The sequence below is a fragment of the Cydia strobilella genome, chromosome Z, assembly GCF_947568885.1.
Source record: "Cydia strobilella chromosome Z, ilCydStro3.1, whole genome shotgun sequence".
NCBI classification, from domain to species: domain Eukaryota; kingdom Metazoa; phylum Arthropoda; class Insecta; order Lepidoptera; family Tortricidae; genus Cydia; species Cydia strobilella.
The window spans coordinates 16,412,269-16,432,086 of NC_086068.1; the positions used below are offsets into that span (position 1 = coordinate 16,412,269).

The following is a 19,818-nucleotide window of genomic DNA, read 5'->3' on the forward strand; positions in this document are numbered from 1 at the left end:
GTGTTATTATGATATGTTAAAATTGTTATACAGACCGGATTTTTAAAATGAGACTTCTTTGTACAATTTAACAAGTACTTAGGGAATATGGAAAAAATAACCCTTGATGTTGCTTTGGTCCTTAAATTTAAGTGTATTATATGCATCATAAGCAAAAAAAATTACCAGAGAATTAACTTACGAGCTTCATGACAATTGACAACCTTCTCTAGGTCGTCAAAGTGGTAATAATCGTAGCCGGAGGTGCCGAGCACCTCAAAGGGCAGATAGCCGATGATGGGCGGCGCGCGATGGTCGAGGAACAGGAACTTCCACTCAAAGCTGTGACGCGAGGTAAACTCGTTGCGGTTCGAGTCCACCAGAGACACGTCACAGAGCAGCTGCGGCGTGTGCAGGCGCCCCGTGCACACGAATAATCTGCGACACGCACACACATACACACACACTGTATAATGCTATCCAGCACTGGTAACCTCAACTAAAAGATGGAGCATATATAAGACAACTCGCGATCACCACACAGGCGCACCCGTACTATTTTTTTATTTTTTTCTCAGTTGCTCATTGTTAATCTACGACATGGCCTGAAAGCGATACATTTCTGCCATGTACTTTTAGTCATGTAAGGTACAGGAGGGCCATTTCGACTGGTAAGTTATAAAGTGCAAGTAATAGTACATTACTACAGAGGCCGGGAAGTAAGGAGTTGCCGGCCGAATGCATATATACGGCCGAACGTAGTGAGGCCGGATAGTTATGAGGCCGACAACCCCTTTTCACGCCGATGTATGTATAGTGCTTTTCTCAAACATGCAATGAAATAAATAAAGAAATCTCCACGAAATCAAAGTTTTAATTCTAAAGAAACTAAAAGTAAACTAGGCACAAAATATAACTACCACTTGTACCTATCTTTATCACACGTGTCGTATATTTTACACATGTAGTTAATCAATTTATTACACAAATGTTCAAAGGTATATTTATGTATCTTTGATTTTTCGCCTTGTATCCTTCTGACTGTAGTTTTAGCCACATAACTAAGATTACATCGTTTTTTATGTTGATATTATGCTTCACATACATCGTTGCCTTAAACATGGAGTATAATTAACAGGTATTCATTTAATATTTTCGTCGGAACTCATATTAAATAACACAATAAACAACGCACAATAAATCCAATAAAATATAATTACAGATACACAATGAAAAATGTTCAACTTTACCTCCAAAACGATTAAAAAACCACCAACGCGTGTTTGAGTAGACATTTTTACCGCTAATATTTAAATGAAATATGTTTGTCAAAGGACTGTCTCATTTCAAACATAGACAGAGATAATCATACTATCTTTGTCTTACACTGGTACTAGCACCCAAAAGAAAAGGATGAGTATAGTTTTTTTGTTCTTATTTACTGACAAACTGGTTTGACCAACTATATTTTAAATCTGTATTTGTAGGTAAATTTGTAATTAAATATTATTGGAATTTGTTAATAATGTTTTATTTATATATTTTTTGTAAATTTGATACAAATAAAACTGCAAAATATATTAATAATCGTTTATTGTTTTTTTTTAAGGGGTATTGGCAGAATGTCATTCCGAACCATAAGCAAATATTGGTTATATTTTTTTTTTTTGGCTGAATGCCATGATGCTGTGTCTCAAATATATGTGAAATGGAAATTAAAAAAGAGCCACTTCCCGGCCTAGGCCTGCAACTTTGTATGAAATTTCATTACAGGCCCCTCGTCTAGCCGCGCCGGAGTCGTGATACTTCCCAGCCTAATATAAAGAACGTAATATCAATATTACATAGCATGTTTGAGAAAACTACTATTTACAGTACGTTTACTGGCAATTGATTGCCTTCATATTGTAGATTAGTTATTTTGGTTTTATTTTTTCAGACACATTCAAAAATGTTGAGTCTGAACACTTTAAAATGAGCATTTTATATAAAAAGGCAAAAATAGTTGTAATTATCCCTCCGAGGGGCAATTACAACTATTGATAATAAGTTTCGTTACAGTGAACTTGCACAGCTAAACATGAGCTCATGTTGTTACGTACGAGTGATCCTATAAGCGTTCCGTTTTTTCCTTTTGAGGTACGGAACACTAAAAACCGGCCAAGTGCGAGTCGGACTCGCGCACGAAGGGTTTCGTACCATTACGCAAAAATTACGTTTGTTGTATGGGAGCCCCACTTAAATATTTATTTTATTCTGTTTTTAGTATTTGTTGTTATAGCGGCAATACATTCTGTGAAAATTTCAACTGTGTAGCTATCACGGTTCATGTGATACAGCCTGGTGACAGACGGACAGACAGATAGACAGACAGACAGACGGACAGCGGAGTCTTAGTAATAGGGTCCCGTTTTTACTCTTTGAGTACGGAATCCTAAAAAGACATAGTAACCGTCAAATCATAAGGCTGACCCTAGACGAGCGGTTTCCTAATCAGGAATCCAAATTGGGAATGCAGATTCGGAAACCTAATTGCAATTTTTCATACTACCTAAACGTTTGACCAGGCGCACACGTTCTGTATTTTTTAGAACGGGAAAAATACCTGACGTTCGTTCCGAAGCGCAGCCGCGGATTGGGGTGGTTAGAACGGAAAAAAACCGAATATCGTCATCCCGAATGCAGTGCATATTTAGTTTGACTCGCCGCGCACGGACGGAATTTTTCATTCGGTTTCCGTACGGAATGACAGGTGTGAACGGGAAGTCGCTATGCACATGTATAGTGCTGTCTCGCTTGCACTTGAAAATTCCGTATGTTTGCGCTAAAGGTTAATATCCTAACGCAAATAATCGCATGTGTGCGCTATGCTTACGGAATTCCGAATCTATATTTCCATTTCGGGTATTCCCAATCATGAAACCGAACGTCTGCGGCCAGCCTAAAAGTCAAACGTAGAAGGTTTGAAATTTTAATAAACAATTAGTATAATTACTCTAAATTGGAAATGAGTGCGCATGGTACACAGATACGATATTGCCTTTTTGGCTGTGCGATTTAAAACCAAAATACTCCAAAACGCGTCAATGCTTCGTGCCTCGTGCTAGCTAGTCTTAATTCCAAGTTTTAATAATGGATTATATTATTACTATAAGTGGTCCTTATGCATTTAAGTAATGAAAAATAAACGATAATTTTACAAATCTTGTTTTTACTTTTACGACTAAAATATTATTTTGTGCGAATATTTATAAAATACTGTTATATGTAGTAAATCGTCACTGAATGAATAATAAGTATTGGCGCCTTTTTCCTTGGCCGTATTCAGTGCACTGACAATGGGTATTGCAGTAAGGTGAAATCATGGAAACCTCGTTGTAGTTCACTGTACACGGTCAAGGAAAAAGGCGCCATAGTTTTTAAACATCAACATCAAACATTTATTCAGCAGATAGGCCACAGGGGCACTTTTACATGTCAATTTGTACAAGCAATAAAATTAACCAAAAATTACAAAAAACAATTACACATATGGAATCAATAAAATATTAGATACTTTGTCAGAGATGTATCCAGTCTAAATGTCAAATTACACAAAAAAAAACTAATAAAAAATACACAAACAAAAGACAAGTACTACAATTGTTTAGAGATGTAGTCTCCAGGTGTCAGAGATAAAATATATATAATAATAAAAAACGATCATCAAATTATCCTTATAGGTGTAAAGGGTCTCCAAGACTTGAATTGTTAAATAATTAATAAAAATACAAGATAGTAAATTAGACAAACAGACAAGAACCGCATGAAGTGTCTCACGTTAATGCCACTCAAAAGTAAAGTTACATAGGTACCAAAGAGTAACTTATACTAGAGCGGTACTGTCATAGTAAATTTTGTAACTCCAGTAAATTCACTGCCATCTGTCGACACACTTTAAAACTAAAAATGAAGATTTATAAAAATACGATAGAATGTATTTAAATATAGATAAATGATTTTTTTTATTTGCATTAATTATTTTTATGTTTTTGACCCATGTTACCATAAGTTACTCTATGTTATAACGTAACATGAAGCCCGTGTAAACTTAAACAGACCGGTATTTTACCCACAAACAGCACCCGTTCAAACAGTTTATTAGTGTGCATGTGTGCCACGCATACATACGTAAAAGTTAGTACCAAAATTCCGCTTGAGGCGTTTGTGTTGACGTTTTTGACATTTACTGGCGAGTTGGCTCTCTTTTACTATACATATATTATTAATTTATTATACTCTTTGGTGGACACATAGTCGCTTCTACCGTGAAAGGCGGTTCACTTGTGACGGTTTATTTTGTGTACCACTGAAGTCGCGTGATCTCAGTCTCACGTTTCGATTCGACCGGAGTTACTACCTAAAGTAAAACTTTCGTTCCGAGCGAGTACTTTCTAAGATTTCTTAAAACAATTTATAAACTCCTTTAAGATAAAACAAACCTGACTTCAAAAAAGAATGAAATAAAATATTATCCCTTTTATATCCAAGCCAAATCTTAAAAGCGTCAACACCCTGTCGAACCGAATGCCGACCCTGGCCCCGTAGACAACATGCCATACGCTAACGCTACGTAGCGAACGAAACGCAACTGTCACTGTCACACTAATACGGAAGAATGATAGAGACACAAAGCGATTCGATAGCGAAGCGCAAGTGATCGTCACCTTGGCTAGGCCGCCTGGTGCGGTTCGATAAGCAAGAAACAAAGACGTCCATTTATTGTTTGGGGGTATTATATTGCCCGCTATTGCAACTTTTTTTGGCTTGGCACCGACTTCAAACATATCAGTTGTTAGCTCATAAAAAGGGATAATATTTTTACATCATTTTCAAAGTCGGTTTGTTTTTTTTTACTAACATAATGTGTTAATAGTACATTTCGATGCTAGTGCGGAAAGTATGTCATTACTCCACGAGTGCCGAGATATTAGACTCGGGACGAGTGAAGAATGACATTTCCGCACGTGTATCGAACGAAGTTTTTTAATACAGTTGCGAAAAAATAAGAAAAACAACAAGTAAGGAATAAAAACAATATCGAATGTTGCCTTTGGAAACTTAGCTTGCAGTAAGAAAAACGCCTCTTCTTTGACAGGCGTTTCGGCAGCTATCTACCTCTACCTTCCATAGCTATTCCGTTCTATTCAGACAACTTATTAAGAACGGTTTTTCAATCTTCAATATTAAAAAATAAACGTGTTATTATGATGAAGAGGTAATAAGTAATAAAATATGAAATATGTATATTTTTCGTATACGTATAGTTGGTTTTTATGTTGATTACGACGTTTAAAGGCAACTAATATTAACACTCATCAATAAGTAGTCATGAATTGGATAAGTATAAATTTTAAAAAATTGGAAATATAAAAAGCACTAGTTCGCGAATACCAACTTTCCGCACGCTAAACAGCTACGTAAAGTAGCACTTTTTGAGCAACTGTATTAAAAAATGTATTGTCAGGTCACAAATGGGCTTTCTTCAGCGAAACAGCTTTAGAATATATAGGGTGTCCTTAGCCATCGGACAAAGCCGAAATGTACATATGCATTAGGGTATTTAGAACCAGTATACCAAGTATCATAACAACCGGTGTAGCGGTTACGAAGAAATTAACAAATTACGATTTTTTACTTTGGAGCAGCCTGTATGTGTTAATAGCTCCTGAGGTAATAAATAGTATGAAACCTTTTTCGACCCTATTGATTATCTCTTTTAAAGTGAAACTTCTTATGCGAATTCCAACTGACAACCGTTATACGTTTAACGCTACCATAGATAATTTAATTTTATACTCTATTATTAACTCACTAAAGTTAACTTTCGCTAGACCAGCACGGTATCTCTTATCTCTCTCTCTGTATACTTGTTTGAATATACATACATGTACCAGGCGAAAATAACTATGAAAAAGGTTTAAGAATTAGCTCCATGCATGAATTTATTTTTATTTTTGGATTCATAATTTATATCGTTGGAACACCGGAAATGATAAAAATACTTTTGTAAACCTTAACATTATTTTATTAAAAAATATTTAAAATGTTGAAAATTTTTGAGCGGTTGAAACGCTCATAATTTTTGGCGCGAATTCGACAGAGCGTGATGACGTCACACGTTGGGCGGCCCAACTGACGTTTGCTACTAATGACACTAATCTGTCGAACGCGTGAGGTCACGTGGCGTTTCGAGCGTTTCGCTCACTAGCTTTTCGCGGGCAAATTTTTGTACTTTTTATTTATAATTTTAAGTAATTAAATGGTAATTTAAAAACGGAAATGCATTTGTAACATGATATAACGGTAACAAACATCCGAATAAAACATATTTCGTTCAAATAGAAACTTCATGCATGAGGCTAATTATATTGAAGTCGGCCGAGAGAAAAACGAGTGTCTCTTTGTTTGAACATACATACATGTTGCGCTTAGGCACCAGGCGAGCATAACAACTATAAAGAAGGTTTAAGAATTATATAACTGGAGGTGACAGATAAAAATGCCAATAGATAATTTATACCAAAGAGTAAAGTAAGTAGAGAGCCCTCTTGAAGCATTTTATGGAAACTGATTTGAAAGCGCCATCTTTGATTTTATTCTGATACTAAGTATATTTATGTGTGCGTGCACAACTACATATGCATCTAGGGTTTGCAAAATCCGTCCGATTTTATTATTCGGATAATTTGAATAATACAATTTGTATTATCCGAATATTTCGGATAATTTCGGATAATTATAAATGAAACAGAAATATTTATTCCAAGTAATATAATTCGTAAATCTAGCGCTAAAATAAGCGTGGAGTTGATAACGGCGGAGATGCTAGAGTGCCATAATGCGAAGTTTCAATTTATTTGCGTAAATCAGCAGAAATATGGAAAAAAAATACCACCTAGGGCTATAGAACTATTAAGGTGCTACTAAAACTCTCATAAAACGGTGAGATGCTAGTTTCAGAGACACCTTATGGGATGATTTGAGATCGCATTATCAGGCGGAGACTCATGCAGAGTAAAAATATCCCGAATGCAATTTTTAATTTCGTTGTTGGTGATTATTAGTTTTAGACAAAGTCAGTGGTTTTTTTTTTCATAGTTATTATTGCTTTCATTGCTAGAACCGCAGCACTGTGGATTATATATATACCTGTTGAAATAGGTGATGAAAAGGAAATGGAAGAACGCACAAAACATACATACTCTATTTGTTGATTTTGCCAAAGCATAATTATGTCAGAGAGACACTGTCTAATTTTGCAGTGCTTTAAAGTGCCAGACAACTTGTTAAAAATGATAATTGTTGCCACCGAAGTAAGCAGGATGAGTGTAAAAAGCTCGTGGAGAACAACAGCCAAATTTGAACTAGTCACTGGTCTGAAACAAGGAGCCAATGCTGATCACCTTGGCACTCGAATACATCGTCCGAAAATTGTTTATCTGTGATAGGATTGTAGAGTTGAACGGCAAACATAAGATATATGCTGGATATGCTGATGACTTGGGGCTATAGGCTCAAAACAAAAGCGACCTGGAGGCCATGGCTAGGATCATAGAGTAGGATGGAGAGAGGATTGGTCTCAGAATCAACCACCAGAAGCGATCTGGAGGCCATGGCTAGAATCATGCGGAAGCCGCTCGACCCCAATTTCAAAGGAATACCGCAAATCGATGTACAGGTTAGCCGTTTGGCACACACATACTAGAGGCCAAAACAAAATTTTTGACCCACAGTTACTAAAAAAATTTCGCTGCGGGGGGGGGGGGGGGGGGGTAAAACATTTTTTGTTTGGGCTATCCTCCAGACACGATATGGCTGATTTTTTTTTACAATAAACCACAAATGATACGTGATATCCTCATGTCTAGCCCCAAGAAAGCAATTTTGAAAATAATATCATTAGCATTTTTTTTTTTCAATTTTACAAAGTGACACAGTTCTACTTCAATACCTATTTCACGAGACTTATGAAACTATGCTGCAGATACGGTACATATTAATCATAAAATGATACGTAATATCCATATATCCAACGGGAAATACCTCTTTAACCCTTTAACTGCGCCTTTTCATCAGTTGGTATAATTTGTTTAGTTATTGACACAAAATATCAAGGTTGTATCCTCCAGCTACGATATACCTTACTGATTTTTTTTGTACAATATACCACAAATGATACGTAATATCTTGATATCGAACCCCAAGAAAGCAATTCTGAAAATAACATCATTAACATTTTTTTTTTAATTTTTCAATTTTACAAAGTGACACAGTTCTACTTCAATACCTATTGAAGTAGAACTGTATGTTAACAATGTATAAACTAACCGTGAATCATTCAAAATTCAGAGTACTCTTTACCATGACCAAAGATAGATATAACTCCGTAATAGATGGTGCAGTAAAACAAATGCTTGTGCACAACACGTATAATTTGATAAGCACTTCCGAAAGTCACTAAAAAAACAAATTGTTTTTCTGACAGTCCGCTTTCCGCACTGGCGTGAACTGGTGTACGAGCGAAAGATAATGGCGTATAAATTTAGCTGTAGAAGGAAAGAAATGGATTAATGAGATGGAGATTATGGACGATAATGGCTGTTTCAACGGGTGATAGGTACCTAAATTTATTGCCGAATATTAGTTTCGCCTGACAATTAGGGTCAATTAGAATTTTAAAAGACAATGCCTTAAATAAATGCTGAATACGGATAACAGCGGCTTTAAAGAATTAAAAGTAATATTGCACAAAAAAATAACAATGAACCGGGAAAAAATAACAATTAAACGGGAACCAATTCCAATACGTTAAAAAAATATTCAAACTCCGTAGACGATGACAATTTGTTCGGCCAACCGAAGCTGTACCGTGACCTTTCGAACCGCGCTGTATGCGGGCTCGTGTCCTCCGTGGGTCTGCTAGTTCCTTTCCAAAGCAAACGTTCGGCTAACCAACGCTATCGAACCACGCAGTATGCGGGCTCGTCTCCTCCGTGGGTCTGATACCTGACCGCTGACTGATGGGGTCGACGACCATCCACTGCCGACTGCACGTCGGCGGCTGCGCCCTGTCGTTGATACGACCACCACGCACCACCGGAACACTGCTCCACGGTGGCCTTAAAAAGGTCCTGTTGCAGGCAACTGCGGCCAACAAGGCCGCGGAACGACGGGAAGTAAAGCGCACTCGAAGTTGTTATTAGCAACCTCAGAAGAAAACGTTCCTCTTCAAGCTTAAAAGGTTAACTTTGACGAAAAAACCAGGAAAAAATCTAATTTATCACAAACAGATCTTTACACGTCAATCCCAAAATCCATCTGAAGTATCACGAAGAAAACAAATTTCTCTTTCCGAATCAGAATTGAAATTCAAAATTCAACGCAATTGTAACCTGCCAATCTCGAAAATATCATCGTCCAAAAAAGGTTCCATGTGTTTCTTTAAACCGCCATCTAACCGTAATTGCGTGAATCAATTCACACTATACGACACGACTAAACAAACAAGCAAACTAGAAATGACTGACAAGCAAGTCGTTTCCAAAACAAAACGACAGATGTAGCGTCACGCTACAATGGATACAGTCTAAGGAAAAAACGTGCCTCGAGAATAACGAAAATTTGATTCTCGATCAGATGGCGCCACTAGTTTTGGCCTACTCTCGTATAGAGGGCGTTGACGGTTTCGTTTGTTATTTATAATTTTAAAGCATATCTGTGAAAGAACATCGGTCAAAATCATATAAAAATAAAAAAATCATTTATCTATATTTAAATACATTTTAACGTATTTTTATTAATCTTCATTTTTAGTTTTAAAGTATGTTGATAGATGGCAGTGAATTTACAGTGGTTACAAAATTTACTATGACAGTACCGCTGTATCTTATTATATCCTCTTTGCCATGACCTATTTTGTAAAAATATTATATCTACTAAGAATCATAGCTTCATTTGAGTCGTTGAGATGTTCATCTGCACATTCACGGCTACAGTTTGTGAGACCAATAGGGAATTACATTCGTAGGGGAAAAAAGCCATACATGGGAGGGAAATTCTAAGAAGACATTTTGTATTAAATTATGCTTATTTTACCTGGATTCGTGATCCGCTCTATAAGGCAAGTCTTCATTATCTAGCGGCTCTGTGTTTGTACCTTAAAAGTGAAACACATTAGATTAGGTAAACAAGTTATACGGTTACTCGGTACAAGTTACTCGGTACGGAGTGAAACATGTCGAGCGATTTTCGACTTAAAATACGTGAGTGACCCGTTTTTAAGTAATATATTTAATACAAGGTAGTGTGACAAAAATAGTGGGGTTCCGTTTATTGGCATATTCGGTATCGTGTTCTGATTAGGAAAAAGTAGAAGATAAATATTTGTCGCGAAATTTTTTTGACCTTTGTATGGAGGGTTGGTCAAATTGGAAGACCTGCCCCATAGAATTTTTTTTTTCGCATCGAAAAAAAATTTCTTCTACTTTTTCCTTATCAGAACACGACGCCGAATATGCCCTCAAACGGATCCCCACTATTTTTGTTACACCTGTATGTCTGTCACACGGAAATTTTGTTATTAATGTTGACGATGATCAGAAAGTGTTGACCCGTGCTTAAAAGAGCGTAAGAGCGTGCGACTCTATCCGGAGGTCGCGGGTTCAAACCCCCGCTCGTACCAATGAGTTTTTCGGAACTTAATATGTACGAAATATCATTTGATATTTACCATCAGTTGCTTTTCGGTGAAGGAAAACATCGTGAGGAAACCGGACTAATCTCAATAATGTTAACCACTTCTAAACCCTCTGGGTTGGAAGGTCTGATAGTAGTCTCTTTCGTAAAAACCAACTGCCTACGTCATTTCTTGGGATTAGTTGTCAAGCGAAACCCATGCTCCCATGTTTGAGCCGTGGCAAAATGGCGGGATAACGCGAGGAAGATGGATCGCTAACCAGCAAAGCAGCGTGCATATACATAATATTGAAGCGTATCGTACCAAAGGCTTATTAGCTGGTATGATAGTGCACGACACCTTGCATTTTGTGACTAATATGCGCTGAAACTTGGCACAGTTGATTCTTAGCTGGTCTTGAGTAGATTCAGACCGAGAGCCACGGAGCCGCGCTTCAATTAATGCAACATTTCTCAAAAACTATTCATTTGATATATCATTTTTGTTTTTTGTTCTAAAAATTGATTCCTCGTCCCCGAAAATGATATAACAAATGCCCTAATATGTGTAATTTTAGAGAAATGTTGCTTCAATAGGGTAGTTGACACATGATGAATTTTATAACTATATCTAGTAAAATAGATAGAAAATGAGCAATTTATCACAATAAATTGAAAACTTAAAAACAGATATGGAAATAATAATAAAAAATACCTGTTTCGAAAAAATACTTTTTTTTTATCTTTCAAATAGGAACAAAAAAACGGTACCATTCGATACCTTACATAACAAAAATTGCCGTTTTTCCTGTGTACACGAAAGGTGTGTTGTTAGTGCAGTAAAAAAAACCGGCAAAGTGCGAGTCGGACTCACGCACCGAGGGTTCCGTGCCTTTTTAGTATTTGTTATTATAGCGGCAACAGAAATACATCATCTGTGAAAATTTCAACTGTCTAGCTATCACGGTTCATGAGATACAGCCTGGTGACAGACCGACGGACAGACGGACAGCGAAGTCTTAGTAATAGGGTCCCGTTTTTACCCTTTGGGTACGGAACCCTAAAAATATGATAATAAAACTCACACACAATTCACATTCGTTTAAACATTTCTCATGACTATAATTAGCATTGTTATATCCCTCACAATGGTATAAATAATATTGCAATCGCATGAGTAGAGCCGGAGCAGCTAACAAATTTCGGACCAGCTATCCTAAAACAGCTTACTCGTAGCAAAGATAGATATAACTCCGTAATAGATGGATACATTCTAAGGAAAAAACGTGCCTCGAAAATCAAGAAAATTTGATTCTCGTTCAGAGGGCGCTACTAGTTTTGGCCTACAGTCGTATAGATGGCGTTTACGGTTTCGTTTGTTATTTAACAATTTTAACGCATATCAGTTAAAGAACATGGGTCAAAATCATAAAAATAATTAATGCAAATAAAAAAAACATTTATCTATATTTAAATACATTTTATCGTATTTTTATAAATCTTCATTTTTAGTTTTAAAGTGTGTCGACAGATGGCAGTGAATTTACTGGGGTAACAAATTTTACTATGACAGTATCGCTCTAGTATAAGTTACTCTATGCTCGTAGTTTACGAGTATATGGCCTGCGAAATATTGACGAACAGACGGTCATGACGACACGAGATGGTTTCCATTTTTGTTTTAAAAATACATCAACACCTCTTGTAATATATGTACATACACACAACTAGTGACCATAACGGTTTTCGACCAACCATTTAACCATCGTGAACCGAAATGTAAGTTACTGCGTCTTAAGCCAGGATTACACTTGTAAGTTTTACTTACGTAAGTAGAGACAAAGCTATTTGCTAGAATGAGATAACGATATTCATATCTCATTCTGTAGTATAGCTGTGTCCCTACTTACGTAAGTAAAACTTACAAGTGTAAACCTGGCCTTACGTAAGCGAACACTCGGGAACAGGAAAAGTGAAGCGGCGCGGCGCGGCGGGCCCAAGACGTTCACGTTCGCAACGAGATCGCCCACGTAGGACACTTCTATAGGTATCAAAGGATTGATTCACCCAGCGCCGCATCACTTCACGTCGCGTTCGCGTGTTGTTCGCCTATGTAGTACGCTACGTAAGTACCAATGTGTATTGATGATACTCACGAAAGTGTCCGCTGAACTCGACCAGTTCGTACGTGCTTTCGTCTCTGAAGTCCAGAGTACCGCGTCTCAGGTGACACTGGAACCGTATCTCGTTATCTAAAATACAACACACTGTTTGTTGAAGAACTTAGGTATATAACCATAACCTTAATATGTATTGCACCATGATTGCACCATAACGAAACAATGTGCATATGGCGGACTTAATGCCGAATCTCTCTACTTCTAAACGTCATCAAATAAGCGACGTAAGCAACATACTCGAGCTTTTTCTTAATTATTTATATTTTCTTATAGCCACGTCAAATTAAGCCGAAAATGGGCGATCTGCGGAAATAATTCGTGTAGTTTTGAAAATTGGTATAGTTATACTTTGTAGTGTACAGATGAACATACTGAAAGTCCTCGGGGGTGGGGTGTGTGCTAAGGGGGTAGGGGGGGGTTTAAGGTACCTTTTTTCAGATTTTTTGCTCATATCCCAATATCTGTACGAAAAATGAAAATGAAAATTTCATTAATAAAATGTTACATTACAAGGTAGTAGGTTGGGACTTCCTTTTGAGTATATTATACCTGTATCAGGAAGCCCCGCTCCTCCGAAAACGACGTTTTCTTAAATCGTCTATTTTTTATCTCTTTGTTAATTTAAACATCCTGTAACTCGAGATATTCGGGATATGAGCAAAAAATCTGAAAAAAGGTACCTTCAACCCCCCCCCCCCCCCCCCCCCTTAGCACACACCCCACCCCCGAGGACTTTTAGTATGTTCATCTGTACACTACAAAGTATAACTATACCAATTTTCAAAACTACACGAATTATTTCCGCCGATTTGTTTAATTTTCTTGGGTTATTATTTAAAAATAAGACTTGTGTGCGGTGTAAATGTAGGGGAACTACTCTAAAAAAAATCTAGACTGACAGACGGACATAGCGAAACTATAAAGGATCCTAGTTGACTACGGAACCCTTAAAAAAGCGCCTGTTTCAAATATTGAGCGCACGTTGAAAGCGGAACGTTTCGCCCCCTTTAAAAAAATTGTTATGGCCGCCACCAGGCGTGGCTCCCTCCGCGATTTCGTCGCGTCGCTACAAGTACATGCTGCCCACACCAATTTTGGTGTCTAGCCATAGTAGTATGCCGCGCACCGCTTTGGAACGGACGCCTGTTCGCGCTTGCGCCACCTAGCGGCCATATCTGTCGTAATACACGCGTTTTGTTAGAGAGAACCTCTGTACCTAGTACTATTATTTATTCTGTGCCGCCACTGGATGATGCAAATACCGAAATATTAATATTCAAGTATAGACCTAGATGATAATAAAATGTAGATGAAGGTTATTAATTTCCAGACATGGCAAGGCAAGCAAATGAAAACAATCACATTCGCATTCGTATTTCGCTCATATTTCGCAAAACGATATATGGGTAACCGATGTAACCGTCAGCAATATTTGCTAACTAGCTTTTGCCCACGACTTCGTCTGCATGGAATTAGATCCAGCAGTTAGAGTAAGTATAGCGCCAGGATAAAATCTAATGGCAATCACTTTAAGCATAATATGCTTAATTGCTTACACCAATTAACAAGCTATTCATTCTTTTATTTCCACCCCCCTTTTCACCCTTTTTAGGGATGACCTCCGACAAAAAATATCCTATGTCCTGTGCCAAAGATAAGAGCAAGAGCTGGGTGTATTGGGGATGGGGTGGGAGGAGGTTACCCAAGCTGCCCAAGACCGAAGTCAATGGAAAAACAAGATTCGAGCCCTACACCCCAGCAGAGGGTAACAGGAAATGAAGAAGAAGAAGTGCCAAATTTAAACTTAATCCGTTCGGTAATATTACAGTATGGATATAAAAGGCAGTTTGAAAACATAACTTCGTCTAGTAGTTGAAGAAGAGACACTTTCCATATAGATTTTCGTACACAGACCCGCCTGTTGCGGCTGTTGCTATCTCTATTGCACGCGCATTATTATATTAGCAACAGGCGGGTCGATGTACGAAAATCTATGTGGAAAGCGTCTCCGCTTTATTATAAACGTTACAAGATAGCAACAGCTTAACAGCAGAGTAAAAAAAACCGGCCAATTGCGAGTCGGACTCGCGCACGAAGAGTTCCGTACCATAATGTATAAAAACGGCAAAAAAATCACGTTTGTTGTATGGGAGCCCCCTTAAATATTTATTTTATTCTGTTTTTTTTTGTATTTGTTGTTTTAGCGGCAACAGAAATACATCATCTATGAAAATTTCAACTAACTATCACGGTTCATTAGATACAGCCTGGACAGACGGACGGACAGCGGAGTCTTAGTAATAGGGTCGCGTAGGGTAAACCTTTAGGTACGGAACCCTAAAAAGCACAAAGTTACAACCATATAAAATCTATAGCATAGCAACAAGTTACAAAATATACATTTTTACGTTGCAGAATTTTCATTTTCATAAATAATAACTTACATTCATTTTTAATTTTCAAAGGCAGCAGTGATTAATTAAAACGAATTATTTGTATTTTTTTTATTAAAGGTTACAAAAATTGTTGTGGTTTGTCAATTTATTATTGTAATGCTTATGAATAGATGCATTGCACTTTAAACAATACTATCAACCTACACAAAAAAGGCCTTAGCACATTGCTTTCTATTGCAAAATGAAAAATTAGTGTGGTAAAAGTTACTTCAATTTCAGGAGCAGAAAGTTTATAGCAAACTGTTCAGATATAATATTTAAACAATTAATTAAGTACTTTTTTACCTTGGCTTCCTCTTTGTATTGTGTCTACTGCTGTACCGGGACCCTGAAGTATATTGTACAAGTTTGGGTGATCATCCTCAAAAGCTAAATCAAAGATGCTTTTGTTCACCACATCACTCTGCAATTTAAACATGTTTTTAATTATTTCCTGAAGCTATGTTAACGGAACATATTTATCAAAAAACAAAAACATTTATCTTACCATATTGTGGCCCAGTAATGATGTTATGCTCTCCGATACATAATAAACATGCCCGCTAGCGGAGAAGACCATCACAAAGCCCTCAAGGGCTTCCAAAACTAAATATGTAAATTCTTCATTTGACAAAAATGCCGGTTTCCAGTCTTCCTGTACGTCATGGACTCTTGATCTAACTGTTATTTCTGAAAGATATGTCATAATTATGAGATACATTACATGGAACCAAAAAATGACTATCAAATAGATAAAGAAGTAGCCTATTGGAATAAGCGGTATATTAAGGCATCCAATTAGTCATATTAATGTAAAACTTCTATAATAATTTTATTATTTAAACACCTAAAATAGTATTTTATACAATCGTGATATAATAGAGAGCTTTTCAGTCGAGTACCGTGTTTAAACAACGAAGCTTGCTGAGTTGCTTAAGTTAAGGTACGAGATTGAAAAGCTTGATTATATCACTATTGTATACAATACTTTTTCTATGAGACAAAAAAAATATAGTTTCAACTAGTAGAATCATATACTTAGGTAAAGAAACCAAAAGTATACAGCTAATTAAGATACGCGAGCTACCGCGGCCCGCGATACCTTCATACTCGTACGCGCACCGGCCGCGGCCGCCGCGGGCCCGGCGCCCCCGGCGGGTTGGTCAACGACACCTCATACTCATGAGGCCCTGGTACCTGCTCCGCGCTAAATTCAATTTTAAGACAGTTTTTTTCTCGATTTTGGCCACCGTAGCCTATGGAGACTAACAAGCAACGCTAAGCGGTTTTCGTAGGATATGGATGTTGCTATATGAAGGGTGTCACATGCGCGTTTATGAAATATGAAGCAATTGTTGGCAACCCAATCACAAAGCAGATGCGACGCAGCAGCGTGTTTAAGTAGGCTAATTTGCATTGAATAGTATCCTCAAACAAGAAATATTTTACTGAAATGTATGAAGCTCTATTTTCAAAATTTTTATAATTGACTAAACCGTATCGATAAAATTCTTATGCTTAAGTCGGAAGTGCCATAGACTATCCAACGATGAAAAGAGTAAGGTTGTAGTGTTGCATATGAAGTCGTAATACACAGATTATACTCGAAGAGTAGAAAAAAAGATGTTGGTGTCATAATCTTATAATTGACTGCTCAGAACCAAGTCAGTTTTAACTTAACACAACCAAGTTCCTAATTAAAATTACATTAGACACACAGAAAAATAAACATACAAAAACTGGCTAAGTGCGAGTCGGACTCGCGCACGAAGGGTTCCGTACCATTACACAAAAAACCGGCCCAGTGCGAGTCGGACTCGCGCACGAAGGGTTCCGTACCATTACACAAAAAACCGGCCCAGTGCGAGTCGGACTCGCGCACGAAGGGTTCCGTACCATTACGCAAAAAACGGCAAAAAAATCACGTTTGTTGTATGGCTTAAATATTTATTTATTTTATTCTGTTTTTCGTATTTGTTGTTATAGCGGCAACAGAAATACATCATCTGTAAAAATCACGTTTGTTGTATGGGAGCCCCACTTAAATATTTATTTTATTCTGTTTTTAGTATTTGTTGTTATAGCGCAACAGAAATACATCATCTGTGAAAATTTCAACTGTCTAGCTATCACGGTTCATGAGATACAGCCTCGTACAGGCAGACAGACGGACAGTGGAGTCTTAGCAATAGGGTCCCGTTTTTACCCCTTGAGTATGGAACCCTAAAAAGGAACACAAAATATTAATACATACTAAAGGGGCCCACTCATAACAGTCCGCCGGACGATATCAGCCTATCAGAACAAAAATTTAACAATTCAGTAGGTAATCAGTGGGCGCCTTAAAAACAAAAAATAGTACCAAAAATATTTTTTCTAGTCTGCATTATTAAAATTAAAAAACATACCTGAGATAACTCTGCAGCAATTTTTTATAGCACAGACTTGCAAGTGTTATTTTAAAAGTTAAAATTCTGTGACATTATGATGTTTAAATAACACTAGAAGCACTGGGCTGCAAAAATCGCTGCCGAGTTATTTTTGTCTGACTATAAAATTATATGTACGAAAAAAAAACTGTACCCTAAAAATTAAAACTACCTACAAAATAAAAGAATTGTCAATTTAATATTAATATTAACTAACGTTGAGGCTCTGGACAGGGACTCGTGGAGGAATATGGGAGAGGCCTATGCCAAGGGCAACCAGACAAGACGTCTGCGGAGAAAGGCTAGCAGTAAGCAGTAAGTAAGTAACGTTGATAGTAATAACGGTAGACAATATAATATGTGTAATTGTATAAGTACTTAACACCGCACCAACCCAAGGAACTTACAACAGTTACGCAACATTTGCAAGAAACTGTTCAAATCTATTTGTACCCGTGAATGGGTTCTAGCAGGTGTATTACATGACAGCAAACTTCTCCAAAGGGGCTCTACGTGTTGGATCTGTATCCCCACGCACGCCTATCAAATGATCGGGATGTATATACCCGTGAGTTTATACGAGATTTTTATTCAAGAAGTTGTAACATAGGTACATAATAAAAGTACACAATAATGCTATATATATGTGATTTATAGTTCATTGGCATATTCTTAGCTTGACCCATAACTATCTGCATACATACTAATATACATATATCTTATGATTCAAACTTCAGGAATATATCCCTATTAACCCTTTACCAGGCTAAGGGATATATATTTCCCACATACGGCACTTCAAACATATATATTTTTGATGAGTAAGACTGACATTTCGATTGTCATTTTTGAACTGTCAGCCTGGTAAAGGGTTAAATTTGTTTACTGGTTTAAGTTCAGCATGAAGAGATGACAAACAGACAGAGCTACTTTTTCATTTATAATCATAGTGTTATTTATTTTCAAGGGCACAAAATAATGTGCATATTGAATTTGACTGATGTTAATTCTAATCTGTATTAGTATCCCCTATATAAAATACAAAAGACCACCCAAACTAAAAGCAACTATCTAATCTTTCATCAAGAATCTAGCTGTTTGAAGGAAGGACAACAGCCTAATAAAAAGCATACCCTCATGCAAATTACATAACTTACCATTGTGATTTTTCAAAAATGATATAGTTGATTTTAAGACTGTAGATTTGTCCATCTTCCGATTATTTGAAGACACCATACTGCTCAGTTCATTAACTAGGAGATTAAACTGGTCTCGCCTTTTCTTCTCACTCATGTTCCTAGTCCTCCTACAATGATAATAGGCCAAGTCATGTACTTTGATTCAAGTTTTATACAATAGAGCAGGGTATCTCAACCTCATAACCATACATTGGGGTTTTTGGTGCGGGAATATTTTACACTAGCGAAGAAGTAGGTAAAAACTGATACTATTTTAACACTTCTAAGCACAATTGTTGCTTACTACCTGTTCTTAATGCATAGTTTGGTAATTATTTTACAATAAACAAAGTTATAAATACACAAAATCATTCCCGCACTAAACACCCCAATGTATGCTCATAACCCACATATACCTAAAAAATTTCCCACATTGCTGCAAACTTTTTTCTCAAGCATTTTTTAAATTCACTATATTTAATGTGCAATTGAGCTAGTTACCAGTTACCTGTCAAATTCTGGTCTTAATGCTAACCCTTTACGATCACCGGTAAACCCCTTGCGGTTTGCATACCCCACTTTGCAAAAACCGCTACATTACAGTCTTGTTGTCAGATTAAATTGTTTAGAAAAGACAGCCAACTGTTTTTGCAATTTATAGGGCAAATTAAATCCAATGTAAAAGGAAAGAAACATTTAATTATCTGATAATCACACACTATCACATTGCAAGTAATGTAAACTTGTACATAAACAATGTGATAGTGTGTGATTATCAGATAATTATCAGTTTCTTATTATAAATAAAATATTTCTGTGATTTATCTACATGCTTACACAATTTTTTTATTTGTAATACAAACAAGTCATACAATAAATACAATATTACCTAGGACAATTT

General features: G+C 36.8%; 1 protein-coding gene across 4 annotated transcripts in view; it reads right to left on the bottom strand.

Annotated features, from left to right (window-relative positions):
• LOC134754243 (circadian locomoter output cycles protein kaput) overlaps nt 1-19,818 on the bottom strand; it is a 43,190-nt gene that overhangs the window by 22,867 nt on the left and 505 nt on the right. For all 4 annotated transcript variants that reach the window (XM_063690440.1, XM_063690439.1, XM_063690438.1 and 1 more), the window contains exons 2-7: nt 18,897-19,045; nt 15,819-16,000; nt 15,617-15,734; nt 12,852-12,947; nt 10,117-10,177; nt 182-417 (exon numbers count right to left, since the gene is read on the bottom strand). In XM_063690440.1, the coding sequence (XP_063546510.1) occupies nt 182-417; nt 10,117-10,177; nt 12,852-12,947; nt 15,617-15,734; nt 15,819-16,000; nt 18,897-19,045 (842 nt within the window). The remainder of the gene's footprint in view (nt 1-181; nt 418-10,116; nt 10,178-12,851; nt 12,948-15,616; nt 15,735-15,818; nt 16,001-18,896; nt 19,046-19,818) is intronic.